Here is a 20,837-nt window from a genome sequence, read left to right as displayed (position 1 = left end):
GTAAATTACACTCACCTGCCATATTTCAAAAGATCTTTAGGAGCGATAATCACAGGCGATATTGATGGGTCAAGAGCCTCATCGAATTTCTCCCTTATTGTTTGATCCTACCCCTAATCCTGCTGCATGCATATTTTTGGGTCACATTAATACTTTTCAACCAAAGTTTAGATACCATTATGGACATCCATTCACATTAGTCACATGCAGTCAAGCCTTTTTTTAAAAAAAGACTGTGCCCTGTTCTATTTCAGATAGCCAGGCAGTGAAGGATAGAACTGGAGCCGAATCTTTACACACTTTACAAGCTTTTGTTTACAGAGACACACACATAACAAACATGCACTTCCAAACCCAAGAACCACATTTTCAGTCTGTTCCTATAGATAACAGGCCAAATGAATCCCCTGTTAATGCCCACCACTTGAATAAAACTAAACACTCAATTACTATACAATTAACATGCCCCATCATTGGCCAGCAATCAGTACTCAGTTGAATTACATAATTTTTTTTTACAGAATCCACAGATTAATGTATTTGATATTCCATTTGAGAACACAAACACATACAACTAAAAAAGAATCTCTAGGGAGGGAGGAGAAGAGGAACAGAAAATACAATGTTTATGAAAGATTATCAACACCACTTCTCAAAGATATAAAATATTTTTCTATTAAAACACTCATTTTCTCTTTAGTCACACCAATTTTGAATCAGTCAGGAATAGACAAATGGTCAGTGAGACTAGATGGACTACAGTCACACAATTGTCATCAACAACTTCCCCCTTTACAGAGGACACCATGAGCTTGATTTTGCCATGGAGACAGAGGTGGATTTGGAGGTGGGCATGGCAGCAATTTCTCACTACTGGCCAGGGTGCCGGTCTGCCACTATGTTACTGCCTCTGGCATATTTTCAGGGGGACAGCTTCTATGGGGTGACGGCTACCTGACTGGCAGTGATGGGTAGCCAATTAGGTTGATTAAAGTGCCAATTGAGGAATTTCCAGACGGTGGATGGGCCGCCCCCAATGTGACTGGAGCTCATAGCTGGAAGGCTGGTGGCCTCCTGGCAGCAGGTCGGGACAGGGAGGCCAGAGGAACAAGCTGCAAAGCAGCTCAGTATGGATCCTAGAACAGGCCACAGCTGCAGGCCATCCTGTGTGAGGGCTCCCCCTCTGCAATGATGGCCTGGTAGCTGAAGCCACAGTTTATCTTGTTGAATGCTCAATTCGTCAGAGGTCATCTCTAATGGTGAGGACCCTGACCTTCCTCAACCGCACTCACCTCTGCTGGTGGGGCTGCCGAGGCTCCAGAGCCGCTGGCCCTCTGCTTGGGCTGACAGCATCGCAAGGCCATCAGTGATCCTTAATAGGACAGCGAACATGGAAGCAGCTAATTAGTAGGGAGCCTCCGGGAAGATTGCGCCGACTGGCGCACTTCCGGCAAGTGCGGACTCAGGACCCTCATTTGTTCCCGACCTTGGGATCCCGAAGCTTGCGGTAAAGTTTGTGGGGGTGAGAAGGCTGTCTATCCAATCAGTTGCTAAAAAGCAATGTTAAATTAAGAATTGATATTTAAGGAAGCTCTTTTTGAAATAAGTGATTGGTAATGGAATGATTAACAAGTGTCTCTCCTTACAGTACTGTGCTATGCTCAAGGGTAGGCCCTCTGCTCTTTCTTTCCATCCAGGAGAGATGAGCATGACTTGGGAAGAGGGTATATGAGATGGTTTCCTGTTGCCTTCCTCAAACCGGAACAGGAATTGAATCTGCTCTGTTGACGTTGATTCTGAACCACGTGCTAGCCATCTAGCCAACTGAGCTACCCGGTCCCCCTCCTTACAGTCGTGGCTAGTAAATGTGGTCCATAGTATTATAATGTGGAAGCTGGATTTCTGTTTTATGCATCTGCAGTTCTGACAAATTAGCATTCCCTGCATATGCTGCCCATCCTGAAAGGTAACTGCAAAAGTTATGCTATGATCATGTAAATATGACTGCCTATTCATCCCTAAGTCACTAGATGGCATCAGGTTATTAATTGTGTTGCACTTAGGCACAATAAACCGAAACTCCATCAAGCAATAAAAAATATAAACAGGAACAGCAGCAGAGACACGCATTATTTTTCAAGAACATGCATGGTGACTATGTGCAGGACAAGGAATTCTAAACAGAGTTTTGTTGGGGAGAAGTTGCTAGCACAAAAGAGGTTAGCCAATATAGTAAGCGTCACATGCCATTCGGGGCTGCTTGCATTGGCAATACAGCATTTTCTACAATGACAGCACACCCTTTCCAACTGCCTGTTTAATGTTGGCAGAAATGAAACAGTTTTTCTTTTCCCCATGCCTTAGCACCTGTTTGTCACTAGCTCAATTCTATAAATGTCTCAGACTGCTATCTCACACTCAGCGCACCTACAAAACATTGTCCACTACCATTCTTATCTCTTCCCCAAGGTAGCTCAAGAGCTCATTTCTACAAAGTTTTCAAGAAAGAGTTAGATATAGCTCTTGGAGCGAAAGGGATCAAAGAATATGGGGGGAAAGCGGGAACATGTTACTGAGTTGGATGATGAGCCATGATCATAATGAATGGCGGAGCAGGCTCGAAGGGCCGAATGGCCTACTCCTGCTCCTATTTTCTATGTTTCTATATCCTTGCTGCTCACCCCACGTCCACAAATCACAGGGCATTTAGAACACCACCTGCACAAAATGCTATGAAACCATTTCTATTATTCCATATGTACCAGTGAATTACTAGATCATTGTCCTTATTTTCAAATCTTCCCATGGTCTCATTCCACTGAGCCTCCTCCCATTATGTCCCCACATGCAGCCGCCTGTCCAATATACATTATTCCTCATTGCCCAAGGCCATTGCTCCATCTTTCAGCCACAACTCCACTGCTGTCTGGAACTTCATTCCTAAATACATCTGACTTGTCATCCCTTCGCCATGCTTTCAAAAACTTCCCAAAATCTTCTTAATCTAAGCTTTTGACCCTTTATCCTTCCCCTATTTATTTTCTATTTTCTCATGGTCAGTGTCCAATTTTTTGATCCTCCCTGTAAAGTGTTTTGAGGAATTTTTCTTTCTAAGAGGAAGGCTATAGAAATACTAATCATTGGAAATCTAGTCAGACAACAGAAAATGCCATCTAGATAAACCTTATATCATATCTTGCCTGACCATCATTTCACTTTAGTTCCTTTGTAGGCATCACTGACAGGAGACAGTCATGGCTCCACATCAATTGAACTGAATCCTTGGAGCAGCACTGCTCATTCCGCACCTATTCTGAGGTCTACCAACTTGCCATGGAAAACTACAGACTTAAATGAAAATTCCACTTAAAACAAGGACAAACAAAAATGATACATTTACCTGTACCGAAACCCAGCCGGAGTCCACCCAGAAAATGATTGGTTAGCTTTTCATGGTCCCAGACTGTCAGCTCAACACAGGCTTCCTTAAGATCCTCCGTTCTGAAGCCATCATACACAATGGTATGGTTATAAATAGGGTTGGAGTCCTTCTTCACGATCCGAGTCTTCTGGTAGCTCTTCTTACTTGTGTCAGGAAGCACATAACTGAGGGGTAAAATAGTGAAGGACATTATAACACTTAAACAAAGACAGTACAACACATTAAAATATTCCAGATCATGAACCTAAGCCTGCACACTTCCTCTCTTGTGTAACATAGAATAGAGAGAGGGCAGGATAAATAAAATACATTGTATCCAGGATAGAGGGCTTGTTGGAATAGCTATTTTCCGCACAAGTATTTAACAAATCTTCCACGTGTTTGTGTTATAGCAACTATTCATTCTCAATGAGTCATTTGATGCAAATAAAATATACAGTTTGCTAATCTATTGAAACAGAAGACGTGCAATTTGCAATGTAAACTGTAACCTGGATTAAATTAGGTACTGGGAAGGAAAGTGCATTTCATGTAAGTGAAGTGAAGCATAATTCAGGCAATGGAGAGAGAAAATGGTTTAGGATTTTCTTCAATTTCTTTGCATTCAACAGAAATAGCCACTTGTTGATGTTGGTCACAACTTGCTTCCTGATACAGTTGCGATTGTATTCGTGGGCAGGGGTGGGGGAGAAAGAGATTGCAGCGAGGCGGGGGGAAGAGATTGTGGTCTAGAGGGGCAGAGTTGGCGATTGGGAGGGGGCCGGGGGAAGATCACAGTCTGGGGCGGAGATCGTGATCTGGGTGGGAAAAGAAAGAGAGCACTCTGGGGAGAGAGATCAAGACGAAGGGAGAAGTGAGATTGTGGTCTGAGGGACAGAGATTATGGTCTGGGGGATGAGATCTGGAGGGGGAAGATGTATCGTGGTTGGGGGAGAGATTGAGATCTGGAGGGAACAGAGATTGTGGTCTGGGGGAGGGGAGAGAGCACAGTCTGGTGGGGGAGATATTGATATCTGGGGGGGGGGGAGATCTTGGTCTGGGAGGAGAAATCACTGTTTGGGGGGCGAGATCATGGTCTGGAGGGGGGAGATTGCAGTCTGGGGTTGGGACCGTTCCATTTGGAGGATCCTTTATTTTGGAGGTCCCTTTATTGCAGGAGCCTCAATAATGCTGTGCGACTGCGCTGTCCCTAAACCTATAGGTCTGGACAGCACCACAGATTTCACCTGACCAAGTAGTTCAAAGGCAAGGAGCCTTTTCTCTTTCGCCACATCCCCCCACGCCCAAGAGACGGACCAAGTTTAGCCTTCATTTTCCAGTTCAGACAGCTTTTATAAAATAATTGGGTCGTAAATATATTTTATAATAGGAGATGCAATCTAAAAACACAGCAGACGTTCTCAAAGTGTGATTTTTTTTTCTCCTTTCACAAATGGGCACTGGTTTATGAACAACAAGAAATACATTAGCCAATGAAAAACAATTCTCTCTTTCCCTCCAAAAGGTTCTGGTTAATCTCTTTTTGGGTTTGAAACAGGGATAGGCACCAACATGTTACACCATGGACATTTGACAAAATTATTGACTCAGCCACGGACATGGGGGCAATTAATTTGCATATAAAGTGTATAGCCAACCAAATGCCATCAAAACACAGTTCGATTTAAAGCGCATTTCTCCCTATTTAGTGAGATACCTGGCATTGTTTTTGCTTGCACAAGTAGTCAATGTCTGCCCACACACTTGATGTAGCAATGCGGAGAATCTGGATAGGTGTCCATCTGTCAGGTGTGATCTAGATCTCTTTCTCTCCCCTCTCATTCTCTCTCTCTCGCTCTGTGTCCATCTCTCAACCCCCCTCCCCTCTCTGTGTCCATCTCTCTCTCTGTGTCCATCTCTCTCCCCATGTCAATCTCTCTCCCCCCTCCCCTCCCTCTCTCTCTCCCCTCTCTCTTCCCCTCTCCCTCCCTCCCTCCCGTTCCCTCTCTCTCCCTCTCTCTCTCTCTATCTCTGTGACAGCTGCGGAGAGTGGGAACTCTTCCCAGCGCTACTTTGTGATTGGTCAGTTTTAAAAAAAATTTAGTTATCAGTTTCACAGCCGACAGGAGCAGGAACAGTGGCTTCCGAACTCAGGACAAGTTCAGGGTTTTCGGCGGGCTTTTAAAAAAAAATCGGAACCCACTGGAAAAACCCAAACTTGTCCTGAGTTCGGTCGCCACTGTTCCCGCTCCTGTCAGCTGTAAAACTGAAACTGTCGGCTGTGAATTGTTTTAAAGTTTGACTTGTCTGGAAAGAAGAAGTCAATGGGAAATTTCTAATTCCTGAAATTAGCAATCACGGACCTCAAAACCTTTTACCATGGACACTGAAGTCCGTGTATGGACATGTTGCCGACCCCTGTTTTGAAAATGAAGTCGGTGTATGAATTCAATGCAGGCTATAAATTAGGCATAACCCTTAAAGTACCATTTCACAAATGAATCCACTCCAGATGATCGAAGCTGGGGCAAGTCCCTGGCATTTTTCATCCAGATGTGTACCTCTCCAGTCGGTGGATCCCCAGCACCTTAATAAATTATATAAAAACTCAAATTAATCCTTTCAATAATAAATACTTCAACTTTGTAAATCAATGCTGTAAATTGAAATTACAAAGTGGAATTGAAGAAATATATAAAGGTGTTTCTATCATTTTGCAGTTGATCAGGACTAAATCTTCTTCAATCCACAAGAGGACTCTGAGCAAAAATAATGCCTTCCAAGGTCACCATGCCACCACCGTACAATCTACTTTGTACAGGAAAGCAAAGTGGATACCAGACCTGATGGCGCTCATTGCACTTCTCCTATCAGGATGAATAGTAAAGGCCCAGCCTCCACCTGAAGTGCACAGTACATGCAGAAGCAGTACTAATTAATTACTAGAATGTAGCAGTACATTGGTCAGCTGACTTCAAAACCTTTCACTACTGCTTCTCCAGAAATATTTACCCTACTCAATGCAAACCTGAAAATGGTAAAAACTCAGTGTGGTAGCCAGGTAAATTGTATAGAGACATCACAAAAAAGCCTCTTAACCGCCAATCACTCAAATTTTTTCATTGCACTTGGATGATAAATGTTCATTTGTTTAAGCATTACTGTCTTAACTTAGCAGTAGTTGAGAAACATTGTTCACATCTATCTCACTCAGGCTGAACCAAATGCTTTCAACAGCTGTTGCAGAGAAAGATACCAGCACAAGAAAAGGGGCTTATCTCATCTTTACCAGTTCAGATTTCAGGGTCATCCTGTTGCTTGCCTTTACTCAGGAACAGTTCCATTAGTTTATAGAAAACTATAATATGGATTTGTACATTATGGTCTTAACTGTTTATGCCCTCCACTTCCCACAAAGTGACCTCTTTTCAATAGAATTAGAGATCACAAATGTTCAAACTAAAATGAAAAGCAATTTTTTTATAGGAACGGGAAAAATGACATTTGGTGCAAGAATTGTGCCCTTTTTGATTGATCTCAACTCTCATATCCAACCATCTTCTCAGCATATCTCCCTACAAACTTTCCTCATAAACCATCTTTTGATCCTTTTCGCACTATTTGCTTCAATGGTCTTTCCTGCTCACTTGCTCTACCCATGGTACAAATGTTCAGTCTAAATTCCCTTTCTATTCATTATTTGTTTATCCTCTAGTTTCTGAACCCTTTGCCTGGATTAACTATCCATCACCATAAGATTTAAGCCACCTTTCATGTCTCCTTCATCCTCTCCACGCTCCCCCCTCTCCCCCCACAACACCATGCGAACGAACCTAATTTCATTAACCTGTCCTTACAAGATTTCATCCATAATAGCAATAATTATGATGATGCTATTAGGTTCTAGTGACATTTCTTTCTGAATTATACCTCCAACATTCATTCATCCTGGCTGTTCATGCCAGCATTAGGTATACAGGGTTCCAAGTTTGTACAGAATAACAACTTAAGTTGCACACATTGTCTTCTTTCCTACTGAGCACTAGAATCTGAATCCACTAGAGAAACTGAAGTTCCACAAGTATACGCATGCATTCATAGCTATTTGTGGTTGCTCCAATGCAAGCATAAAGGTATCTTTATCTAACATTTGTTGAAGGGCCTCCTGCTTTTTAACAAAGTGTCAAAGTGGGGATGGGGAGGTTCTTGTCCAGCACTGTTGCATGCAAAAGAAATCTGTATAATAAATCTTGCAGAAAATGGAGGTGAATGTTGACAGTTGCTATCAACATTTAATATTTTACAAATGGAAATATGTGATAAAAAAGAAAAAAAGCCAAATGGCTGGGTAACTGCATATTGATGGACTGCTGTCATAGAATATTGGAAAACAGGTGGCTTCTGGCTACACTCCACTACACAGCTGAATCACTGAAGCAGCATTGAGCAGGGGCTGCACATTCTCCCCAGCAGGAGACAGGGAGAAAAGTTGAAGAAAGCTATACCCAATATCCCGCCTGGAGTTTTAAAATAATATTAATAAATCTCAGCTATCTTGGGAAGGGGGAGCCAAATTAAGCATGGGAGCGAAAATAAGTGGAATTTGTATGCTCTTTGCTGGACCATACTTTGAAGCACTTTGAAAGGTAGATTGATTTTTACCTAAAACGCCCCGTGGTACATATTTGATGGCAAGGTTTATTTCCCCTCTGTGATCTATTCCAACTCCCACTGCAGGACACTGCAAAAGATAATCAAAAATGTTGAAAGTTGTACAAAATGTGATTAGTTCAGTCATAGTTTTCTCATTTGATAATCACTGGAAAAATGGTTATGCAGAGAATAAAAGGAAAACTGTTAGTATTGTCACTACAGAACTATTGATTGAGCATTCCCTCATTTCTTCTCCTCTCCAATCAAAATATTCACTGGTCTGATGTTCTGTTTCAGAAAAAAGAACAGTCTCATGATAAAATATCACTACCAATGGAGAATGTGCAATATGCCCTTGACTGTGCTTTCTGAGTAGTAACGGACGTAGTTCATTGCAGAACTTTAAAAAATCTATGTATTAAATGTTTTGCATCCATACAGATCCCATCTATAAATGTTTGTCATACATTTGTCAATTTCCTTGTCCCCACCCATTGTAAATTCCTACATTCACATTTAGAATGGAAAATGTCAACGTACATTTGTCACTTTAATCACACATTCTTGCCAGTGGTGGCAGGTATTTTGATGATTTTCTACACCTCATGGTGTACTGCAGAGAAAGTCCTAAGGGGAAAAATTATTTTGTGTAGTGTCCCGAGCCACTACCTGCATGGTATTCTTCATTGATATCATTGAAGAACACGGCACAGGCTGCTCAGGTGGTGGCCCGTGGCTTGCCTGCTTCGTGGAATCAATGTAAGTCTGCATATGTGAATGAAATTTCCCCCTAAGCTTTAGTCAACCCTAATTCTCTCTTTCCCAAAGTCAGAACTTTTGCTATTTAACTATAAGTATATAAAATTAAGGACAGAGTGTACAAGTTTAAAATGGGGACTGAATATTATATACCTATGTTTGATTGAAAAACTTACTACTGCACACCCAGGGTTAATTATCACCCTCCCCTAATCTTGCTTCACCTAAAGACTACACCGTGCCACAGGAGTTTGACTAATTGTAATCATTTGTGTTGCATTGCGCATCATTCCAGGGCAGCTTTGAAGCAGTTTTTTGTGTGGATGAAATATTCTGCCTTCAAAAAGAAAAGCCCATGCAACAATTCACATTTACAGAGTACTTCAAAAGTTCTCCGGACCAATGGACCAGCACAATTTAGTAGAATTGCAGCAGCAACCTTCAAAATGTTAATGATTGAGACATTCCCAATGCTAAAAACAGCAATAAATACAAAAGCGTCAAAAAACTTGAAGAAAGCACAATTTTCAATGAAATTAAATTTTATATTTTGATTAAAATTATTTGAAACTTCACTTTAAAAAAGTCAAATGGGGAAATATTGCTTACCATGGCGTTTTACCCCATGGAGGGAACCATTAATTCCCCTTCCTGTACTACATTGCTGGCAGTTTGCACTGTATAGGCGTCATTTCCAGCTTCACCACCTGAGCAGTAACTTGCCAGAATGGATTGCTGGCCAGCTGTAGAATCTACCCAGGCTGCATTCCACTGAAATCAATGGATCAAAAATCAGGCCAGTTCTATAAAGGGTGGGCAATCTGCTCTGCTGAGTTACGGCCCGGTGTTGTAGCTGCAAATGACTCGCTGTAGTTGCAATGTAGGACTTTAGCCAAGATATGTTAAAGAATATTACTTACCCTTATCCACATATTCATTAAACCATTTAGTTGGTTCAGTTTGTGAGGGATAAGAACACAAAGGGCTATTATTTGCTGCAGCAGTTGTCTGTCTTATGATTAGACTTGCTCTTGCAAATTTAGCTTCTTACATTTTTTGTGTGGCAAGTTACTGATAACGTTACAGCAAGTGAAAACAGGCATCTTGTTGCGGAGTGAACAGGGCAAGCAACTATGCATCTCCTTAAACCATCAGATTGAAGGACTGTGAAGGTAACAATGCAAGGATGGAGAAGGAAGTATGAATCAGAGTGGGTGAATTCAATGTCAAATAAGGTACAGAAAGAGAAATAAAGGGAGGGAAATAAAAACTGGATTAAGAGAGAGAAAAGACAGAAAGGAAAATATCATTCAAAAAAATTATTTTACACTTTTAAAATCTGCAACAATACTTGAAGGAATAAGACTCCGGAAGGGCTGGATTTTACCCCAGCCCTTTGGAGGCAGGCTGGGAGACAGGAGGGCTGGTAATATGGCAGGGGGAGACATCGGGAAGAAAGCCTAATGTTTTTCTGCTGCCATGGTATATTACCAGCAGCGAAAACCACACTGGGTGGCCAATTGTGCCAATTAAGTGCCCAATTACAGGCCTCCTCCCACCCCCGCTGGAAAGTGCTGCCACCATGTGGGAAGACCACCAGGTAAACTCTGGCAGGTTCCTGGGGGGCCCTTCTTAATGGTCGTTCCATGGCCCACAGAGGAGCCTCCGGCAGCAATGGCCACCCCTGCGTCTAAGGCTCCACCACTGGAATATGGCCCCCACCACCCCTTTCCCCTCCCACCCCTGATCGCTGGGATCTGCTTGCCTGGTCCCAGCAGAGTAAGCAAAAAAACTTAGCTCGTCTTGGCATGAAGGCATCCTTTTCCTTGTCTTGCAGCCACAGCAATGGCCACCACTAGTGGTGGCATTGCCAAGGCTGCCGGCCCTCTGATTGGGCTGGCACTCTGGAGGCTGCCGCTGGTAAAATGCCGCCCCAGTGTCCCACCGTCCGCCGTTGGCTCCCACTTTCAGTCCCAGCAGCGGGACTTCTTAGCTGCTGATAAAATTCAGGCCTCCATGCTTGTAATAGTTAAGCTTCAGTGGGCCAGAGAAGTTGATTGGCAGTAATTAACACTTATCACATTGTTAAAGGGTACTTTGATTGGAATGGTCAAGACAACTTTCTGTTGCGAGTTTAGTTTGTTTCTACCACACAAATATATCAACTTCACACCTTTCAATGTATATCAATGGTAGTCAGATAGTGATACACCAATTGTTTTGAAGCTAATGGTGGAGTGGCACAACTCAGACAGCAACTTTTGGATATTTGAGTTTAACCATTCATCTGCCCCTTGCCTGAGGTTGCTGTACCATCTGCACATAAATAATGATGAGTGCCACTAGTTTCACAATTATTTTGACAGGAAAATCTAGCCCAATGAAACAAAAAAAGCAATTTAACGGCTGTTCTTCCCACAGATGATACATCACCTATTCCATCATAGACTTCAATCCAACACACAATCTCCTGAAACGTCATAAAGTTTCCCCTCCAAAGGTAAATCAAGAAAAGCTCCACAAAATCTAACATTACATCCTAGACTACATATCCTCAGCCAGTTGCCTTTCTTAGCATGATGTTGCATTGATTTCTGCTGTTCAGCAACAATCTTCTCCCACACAGTAAATGATCATCTCCATCTGCATTTATCCTTACAATCTCCAATTCCACACCTTTAGTCCTAAACTGTACAATGAAGAAAGCCAGAAAAGTGAAGGAAATATCTTGAAAGCCACTTTTGGATGATTTACAAAATCTCTTCAATTTTGATCATAGGATCACCCTCATTTGCTACTTGTGATCCCAAAGAACCAATTTTTAAAAGACTGCAATGGGGAGAGGCAATAGGATTACAGTCAGGTTTACATTTACTAAGTTACTTACCCTCGATTTTAGAAGATACCAGTTGAGTTCTTGATTACTCCAATCCCAGCTGGCCAGATCAACATCCACCTCTCCCAGAAAACTATTCCGACCCAAAGTGTCATTGTGCCAGACAGACAGATTGAGTTTTTGAATTAGGAGAACACTCTTCTCAATTTTATACTGTGGGAAAAAATAATTAGCTCAAATAAAGATAGGTGTATAAAATCCAAGTATTTGCCTACTGGATTGCTGGTATAATGAATTTAAAGCATAAATTTTTCTCAATGTCTTGGCCAATATGAATCCCTCAACCAATACCTCCAGAAAATAAAAACAGAAAGTGCTGGAAATACACAGCAGGTCTGGCAACACCTGTGGAGAGAGAAACAGAGTCAACGTTTCAGGTCTAGTGACCTTTCATCAGAACTGACAAAGGTTAGAAATATAATAGGCAAGTGAAAGGGGGGTGGAGAGGGAAGAAGAACAAAAGGGAAGGTCTGTGTTAGGGCAGAGGGCAGGAGAGATGAAATAACAAAGATGGCATGGAATAAAAGGCAAAGGGAGTAGTAACAGCCATGGTAAAAGACAAAGCATTTGTCCAGAGGGAGTGTTAATGGCAGAAGAATGAACAGCTCTGTCTGAAAGCAAAAACATGCAAAGCAAATTTAAGACTGGCACATGGTAAAAAACAATCAAAAATGGCAGTCATGGTCTGAAGTTGTTGAACTCAACGTTGAGTCCAGAGGGCTGTAGAGTGACTAATCGGAAGATGAGGTGCTGAAAAAAGGACAACTAAATCGCTGCTTCACCTGGAAGGAGTGTTTGGGGCCTTGGATGGTGAGGATGGTAATAACTGGTTATTAACTGGTTATTAATTCCATTGCTGTCTGTAGAAACTTGTTGTGTACAATTTCACTGCCATGTTTGCCTACAAACAGGGCCTACATTTCAAATGTAATTTATAAACTGCGAAATGCTTCAGGACACCCCAAAGCATGAAATATAAATATGAGCCATTTTTAAAAAACATTTTCACCTTTGCTGTCAAGATACAATTCTAATTCAGATTGATGAGATAAATGTCTTGTGCCCTAGATCAGCTGTAAGACTGGCAAGTGAAATCAGACACAGGAATTTTCATCACCGTGCTGCGTAAACTAGGGTGCACAGCTTAAAATTGGCTAATTTGGTATATTTAATGCACAATTGGAAATCTGATGTAGAAAATCCATCAGGATTGCTGGGGAAAGAAATGGAATGGTCACACTAATGCAGTACGAGATTGAGAGTTGACATTTACTGATAGGAGGGCAGTTTAGATGAAGCTTTACTCCATCTAATACTAAAGGATAGAAATTCGTTCCTGGCAGTAGCGCTAAAAACAAGCAGTATCGGATTGGCCGCCTGTTCTATACAGTGCCTTATATTTAATTCCATTGACAGCAATGCAGTTTGGCTGATCTGCTACTGTCCTTTAGCACCACCACGTGAGACAAATTTCTACCCCGAAACCTCTTACCGAGATGAAGGTATGTAACCCTGCAACTCATTTGATCTCATCCTACAAACTCTTATTATCTTTCCATAACAGCATCTGGCTATTTCCAGTATAATTTCCATCATCCTTTGTAGCAAGCAGCTGTTGAATCAGTCAGTATACCAGAGACTGCTCAATATAGCTGTGCATTTAACATGTGCTGCACTCAACCTGAAAATGCTTGATGCAAAAGGTGGTCCACTCCCCAGAACTGGTAATGCTGAAAGTAATCCTGGAGGATCCCAGGCAGGTAAATTGGCTTCGAAAGAATGCATTCAGGTGGCCTATCAGTGACCTAGGACTCATAAGCAGCACAGGTGTTTGAAGATCCTTCCAAAGGGTTATATATGCTTGTAAGGTAAACCTCAGCTAAAGGCACAAAAATTCACCTTCTGAACAAGTGTGTATTTACGGCAATCAGCTTCCATGAAAGGATGAACAAGAACAAAATTGCTAAACCACAAACAGATGGATGCAATGGATGTGCCATTTTAAAAAAAGGGATATATCACATACATCACATTTTTAAATCAAAGTTAGTGAGACTTAGTTGGTTTACTATATTGTAAATTAAACTTATTGGAATAAAAATTGGTCTTGGGCAGTAGTACAAAACAGGTGATCATGAATCAGAAGTGGTGAGGGGGTTGGGGGGGATGTAAATCAAGCTGCCAAATCGCTATCTCCAGTTTGTGCTGCCACCCAAGACCCACTTTACATCTCATGGACTTCAACTCCCAGCATTCAGAGTAGTACATACCTACAGAAAACTACAATTTCACCATCCCCTAGAGGAAGAGCAATCTGAAAGGAATTTTTATGTTTACACAGTGATAGACAGCCAAAAAGAAATGTGGAGAAGAATGGAAAAATCAGTCGCAGAACAACAGGGAGGTGCTAGTTGGGGATTTCTAAAATGAAAGGGATTGGGGGGCGGGGGGTAAGATGAGAGAGAGAGATAGAGAGCAAGAAGTGAAACAGAGGGAGATTAAAAAAAACACTCCACATCCAAATCAATTACTTTTGAAGTGAGGCCCATATCATGTAAGCAAATATGGGAGCCAATTTGCACACAGCAAGGTCCCAAAAACAGTAAAGGAGGAGATCAATGAAGCAATTTTTTGTGGCATTAGTAAAGGGAAGAATATGACAGAACTTTCTGCTCTTTTTCAAGTAGATCCTTGAGCTCTTTAATATTCACCTAAACAGGCAGGCTTAGTTTATTGTTTTATCTGCAAGATGGCACCTTGGACAATGTAGCACCTCCTCGGTAGTGTACTTCAGTATTAACTTAGATTATGTGCTCACTTCCTACAGTGAGAAAGAAGACTACTACAAGAGCTACATGCAAATATAATATTGCTATGCACCGGTAAACTAATGGCCATCATCACTGACTGATATGGGTTTGGCATGTAAAGAACTTTCTTCTGGCAGAACTAGTCTATCATAGGAGCACCTCCAACATGAGGTTTCTAACCATTTGATGTTTAGGTGTGGAAAGCTAGCTACAATAGTCAAATTAATGCCAGCATCATACCTTCAATATTTCATTGTAGAGTGGATTAATGTTTCTCCTCTTGACAGAGGTCTTCCTCTTGCCCATACGTGCCTTGTCTGGAAGCAAGTAGGTCTTAACATACCTGTAATTACCCAAAATAAAATGCTTCAGTGTTTGATCTATAATACATTGCATTTCAAACTCTGGACAGGATGTTAAAACTAACTTTCTTCGCCCTTCTCCCCCACATTAGTGGTATTTGATAGCACAAATGACCCATACAAGACTAGGAAGGTTCAATCTCAGTCTTTGTCAAGTAAAAGTGGTCTAAGTTAGGTGACAGTAAGGAACACTCTTGTATTAGGGAGGGGGAAAAGGGGAGAATAAAGTCATCAGGCGGTTTCCACTGCTGATTGCTATTCAGTGATTCTTGCATGTGTGGACATCAAGCAGGGAAAGGAACAGCTTCTTCAAAGTTGAGTACCCCAAGATGCTAGCATTACATATGAAAAACAGACACTCCAGTAACTTAGTTTACTTTAAAGACACTGGGCTGAAATTTATACTCCCACCCCTGAAATCGGCAGCGGGCGAAAACAATGGCAGCCAGCCGGTGCGGCCCGCACGTCGCGGAGCTGTGGCGATCCTAAGCTGGCAGCTCATTTAAATAGCCAGGTCAGCCCATCACCACACACCCCCCCCCCCCCACCCCCCATGTCGTGGAGGGGGCAGACTGGCCGTCTCCGGCAATGGTGTCAGCTGCCTGTGCGCAGGCTCTGGTGCCATTTTTAAAGGGCTTTGAGCCCTGCCGTTACAATTAAATATTTAAAGACACATTGAATTAAAAAAAAGATTTATTTTGCCCCTCCCCAACCCCCCAAAAACCATAAAATTAATTACTTGCCTTCACCGCACCCCCCCCCCAAACACTTACCTTGTCCACCTAGCCCCCCTCCGAAGTGCATAAACTTTAACCTAAAACCCTTCCCACCATCCCCTGTACCAGGAATGTTCCCTTGACCCTGTTCCCACCCCCCCACCCCGGCACTTAGAAACTTACCTCCTCCCCCCTCCCCACAAGTGTTCTGTCTCGCTTCCCTGGAGGGGGATCTGAAAGTGCGGGAGTGCCGGCCAGTGGCAGGAAGATGGTACCAGGATAGAGGGTGGGAATGTAAGTATAATTAATTCATTAATTTTAATTTATTTAGACATTTGAATGGCAGTCCTGTCGCCAAGTGGTGGGGGTGCTACCACAAGGCCTCACCGTCGCTGGCAATATTGGGCCGGACCCTCCCGGTGTCGGGATGTGTGACGGCCCTCTCCTGGGGGCATTTTCCAGCCCCATCCCCCACCACAACCCCCAAAATCGGGGGGTCTGTAAAGTTCATCGCACTATATCAATTCAAGATGTTGCTGTAGTTTCAGAAGATAGCAGGCAAACTTATCAGAGTCTTCAGTGGGGAAACAGAGAGAGATGGTGCAGCAAAGCAGCAAAATCTGATAGGCAGCTAATGCGAATAGTGTCATCAGCATGGTCCTGGGGTGGTGGGAGGCAGGCGAAGGAGGGTGTAAGTGAAGGGAGGAAAAGCAGAGGCAATAGAAGAAAATATATGTAGCAGAAAGGAAGTGGGGGTAAGTCATCCCAGCATAGATTATTTCTGTCTCAGTGTAATGGATGCCAACCTTGCAGGTAGTTGAGTAAAAATAGAGGGGGGGGGTGGTGGGGGAAGAGGGGAGAGGAGTAAAAACAGCAGGAACAATGTTGGTTTCCAAAAAAAAAGCATGAAAATTGAAATCTACTTACGCATCAGTTCGACCTTTCTTCTCATCCACTACTGCCAGATCCTTACACTGACTCACATAAATCTGGAACTCTTTATTCTTCTCGCTGTAATCCAAAGCAAACTGAACTGACCCTTGGGCGTCAATGCTTCCAAAATCACCACTGTAGACACTCATGATGCTTCCGCTCACCTGAAGGTGTCATTAATAGACAGTTATTTCTATTTAACCCATCATGCCACCACTCAGATTGGCAGATGTACCTGCACAAGTTACAAGAGGTGATTATATTAATCATAGTTACATGGAATTTGTAGAAAGGGAAGAGAAACCCCTAATTTTGGTATCAAAGTATAGTTATTCCATGAAATAATGGAATTCTTCCTCAAATAATTGACTATCAGGAAGCACAAAGCAGATTTATAAGCAAAATTTTAGTTGGAAATATCAATAATATTCTTTCATGCCTAACAGAATGGTTAACCAATTATTATTATTTGTTTTACCTACAAAAAAGGGTATAGTTAATGTTTTGAAATTGCTACAAACAAAAAAAAACTTAGGATGCACTGTTCTAGTTTTTTTGCCTTTGCAGAACCATACATGCCAACCTAGAAAACAAATAAAAGTTGACCGGCCACAAAAAGCTGATAACTCAAGAGCAGGGCTGACATCCAAGAACAAATAGTTATACAGTTATGCCTGATGCAGTAGGTACACACAACATTCTTTCACTTGTACTGCAAGAAAAATAACAAACACATGGCAGCCTAAATGGAGAAATCCAAGCACTGAAGACACAAAATGGGTGGTGCATTTCTGGGGGCAGGGTTTGGGCAGGGGGAAAAGAGGCAAGTCTAGGGGGCATGCTCCAGAAAAAGATTTCAAATTTTTGCATTAAAATATGATTGAAATACTGTTCTCAGAAATTCAAAATACCTCCCCCTCCTCATTTCCAATATCCAGGAGCAGTGTTCCACATTATTAGTGCTGGATACACATGAACATGAAGAACAGGATCTGTCTGGTGTATTAGCCAACAGACTCAGGAGAAGGTGGATGGTGGGAACAGACAGGTGTTGGGTGTGCAGGGAGGGGTGGTGGTGGGCTGTTTGCAGTCATTCAAGTGACATTGACATACTGACTGGGCCCCCAAAACACTGTCCATCAACATGAGATACTGATGTTTGGCATGCATGCATTGCAGTCTATGGGGTACTTGTATACATAATGGAAGGTGTTTGTTATTTAACAGGTTTGGCTGCTCAGTAATTACAACTATAGGAAACTACATACTACTTATACAATTATGTGATGATTAATGTTCACACTGAGGATTTGCAGAAAGATGGAAGAACAGTGACATAGATCCCTCTAAAAGCTAGCTAATAGCCGATGGAAATACTTCACCCAGGTTATACCACATTCGTCAGGTAGGGGAGTTTCTTACTTGTAAAGTTTAATAATCACTCACAGGTGGCTCTTGGCAGAAATTGGGCACCATTGTTTCATCAGCTGCATGAAATGAGGAAGCTTTCCAGCTCCTGCTTTGCATGGGGTTTCAAAATTCTTAATCACAAAGATACTACCTCCTTCCCTACGCACACGATTCCTCTTGCCTCCAGGTGCACCCACAGGCTGAAATTTGCAGAAGGATTTGTTTATGTTCCACACTGGGAAAATAAGCCAACCACAAGGCAAATTCCCATTTGTGAGTACCATACAGAGGCAGGCAGATACTGAGCCCCGTGGTTCAAACATCTGTGTGTTCAAACAGCTGTTTTCAGCCAGTGACAATAACTGAACTCCAGGTCTTCATGAACCACTGAGTACTTAGCTGCTGAATGGTTTCACCACTGCATCTAAAAGATGCCAACTCACAACATGCAGCAAAGGGTACATGTCTTAGATAACTGACAAGACAAACAGAAGTCCTGAAGAGCACAGCCAATACAGTTTGCAGTATCACTAGGCAGAACACCCAGAGTGTCAGAGGGATTTGAATCTTTGTTGTGTAACAGTGCAGATATAGCAATAGCTTGAGTAATCATATGCAGTATCCCAACAAACACAGGTTTGGAATATATCAAGATTTTGTATGGGGCTTATTAAAAAAATCATACCGAAGACACAGATGCCATATCTGAGGAGTGGCTAGCATCACTGGGAGTCTTCCTGTGCCATCCAATATTGAAGCTGACTTCCGAGGCAGAATCAGATTCACTCTGTCAAAACATACCAGTTGAATAAAGCAGTTCAATATTTTTCAGCTTAGAATCACATAAAATCAACAAGACCCTCAATCATAAGTCAGAGGCAAAATAATTTAACACACTTGTTTTTCTCTCCCTTCTCCTCAACAAATTATTTAAAGGACCTCTAAAATTCTTGTTGCTGTTTTTACACTTTGGGAGGCCTATATTGCCATCACCAACTCCCAACACAGTGGTTTGGTCAGCTTGAAGATAATGTGGATTCACTATGACTGTGCTAGCTCAGTACTCCATAGTATAAAAGCAGCTCAAAGTTTGTGGATCAAAATACTTCACACAATAAATTGCTTTGGAAATGCAATTGTTTTGTTATGTAAGAAAATGCAGCAATCATTCTGCACCAGCAATACCCCACAAATAATGGGATGAATGGTCAATGAATTGCTTTTTCGTGGTTTGGTTGATGGTGGAATATTAGCCAGTACATCAATGGAACTTTTTGCTCAAATAATGCCATGGGATCTTTAACATCCACTTGAGTAGGCAGGTGGAAATTTTCATTTAGTGTCTCATATATAAAACAGTCATATTGCCTGGAAATGAGAGAGGTGACGTGGGTGGTTCCCTATTGTTCAACTCCGCACCTGACCGCAGCAAGTGTATTTGTATTAAGAGTCTAACCCCTTGGTGTATTATTTTTCAAATAAATAGACAGCGACAGGTTTTCTTGTAGGTTTTAAAAAACAGAAAGTCAATCATTTAAATCCAAAGACTTGCAGATCTTAGGTAAATTGGCCGTTGTAAATTGCCCCTAGTGCAGAGAGGTGATAGGGAATATGGGGTTACTGTAGAGTTAGTATAAATGGGTGGTTGTTGGTCGGCATAGACTCGGTGGGCCGAAGGGCCTGTTTCAGTGCTGTATCTCTAAATAAAAAAAATAAAAAGTCAATCATTTATTGATCAATACGCCTTATCCCAAAGTTATTGCAACCTCATTCACACGCATTTGCCTGCACATGCATGCACATGTGCGCACACACATACAAGAAACAGATAGAGAAGGGAAAGAGGTAGGTGGTTTTTTTGTGGGGAGTAGGGCAGTCCGTTAACACCTAATCTGTACTAATGCTTTGTCTTTCAATGCGCCATTAACATATTGTTTGCCTTTGCTCCATGACCTTTTGGTCAGCTATGTGGCCTTGTCCAATCTACACCTTCTCCTTTGTTATCTCTTGCCCCACCCCCACCTCACTTGCTTATAACCTGTAACTTTTCTAATATTTGTCAGTTCCGAAGAAGGGTCACTGACCCGAAACGTTAACTCTGCTTCTCTTTTCACAGATGCTGCCAGACCTGCTGAGTGGTTCCAGCATTTCTTGTTTTTATTACAATAAACCTGTTGAATTCTCTTGAGACTCAGTTCCAGATACGTGCAGGCTTGAGATGATTGTAGATTTCTCTCTTGATTGAAGGTTCTGTTGAAGATGGTGGGTCATTTCTATCTCTCTCTGCTGTATAATGAAGATGTCGGATTTTTTCAGCAGGGCACATGCGTTTTCTCGCTTGCTCGAATGCCAAGTAGTACAAATAGCTTCACTTTCTTCACTCTCTCTGGCTATCTTTGTTTTTAAGGTAAAGCTGTGTCACTTCTCACCTCCTGTTAGGAGACACATGCTTCCTTTCCCATGGTGATCACACAATGGCCCAGAATGTGGCTACTTCACACCTCTTTTGTTTTAGAAGAAGACATTCAATTCTGAAATGTTTTTAGGATAGATGTAAGATGGGTTTCATTAACGCCTTTTGGCTTTAAAGATTTGTCCTTTGTATTGTCAGACTGTTTGAATACACAAAAGACTAATCCCCCTTTTCTTCAGCAACCATTTTGGACCATTGTTCACTTTTTAAACGAAAGGTTAATTTTTTAAAGACAAAGTCTGTTTTTTTCATAACTCTTCAGGGTTAGTCCATGAATGTTGTATCATTGCACTTCTGATGTGTGTAACACCTCCCCCAAAAGGGAAAAAAATGAAATTCATTGGATTTCATTTTAATGGTTTTTTTTGTATTTAGAAAGAGGGTAAAAGAAACAGTAAGACAGT

The 20,837-nt window shown here is 41.9% G+C and overlaps 1 protein-coding gene across 4 annotated transcripts in view; it reads right to left on the bottom strand.

Moving 5' to 3' along the window:
- Positions 1-20,837, bottom strand: part of LOC137377613 (synaptotagmin-like protein 2) — a 143,092-nt gene that overhangs the window by 2,959 nt on the left and 119,296 nt on the right. For all 4 annotated transcript variants that reach the window (XM_068047438.1, XM_068047441.1, XM_068047440.1 and 1 more), the window contains 7 exons: positions 18,646-18,747; positions 16,545-16,714; positions 14,780-14,882; positions 11,721-11,882; positions 8,084-8,162; positions 5,909-6,008; positions 3,401-3,606 (listed from right to left, as the gene is read on the bottom strand). In XM_068047438.1, coding sequence (XP_067903539.1) covers positions 3,401-3,606; positions 5,909-6,008; positions 8,084-8,162; positions 11,721-11,882; positions 14,780-14,882; positions 16,545-16,714; positions 18,646-18,747 — 922 coding nt within the window. The remainder of the gene's footprint in view (positions 1-3,400; positions 3,607-5,908; positions 6,009-8,083; positions 8,163-11,720; positions 11,883-14,779; positions 14,883-16,544; positions 16,715-18,645; positions 18,748-20,837) is intronic.

This window comes from Heterodontus francisci, chromosome 15 (assembly GCF_036365525.1).
Source record: "Heterodontus francisci isolate sHetFra1 chromosome 15, sHetFra1.hap1, whole genome shotgun sequence".
Classification (NCBI taxonomy): domain Eukaryota; kingdom Metazoa; phylum Chordata; class Chondrichthyes; order Heterodontiformes; family Heterodontidae; genus Heterodontus; species Heterodontus francisci.
Note: the sequence above shows the minus strand (reverse complement) of the source record. Positions and strands in the feature narration are given on the sequence as shown.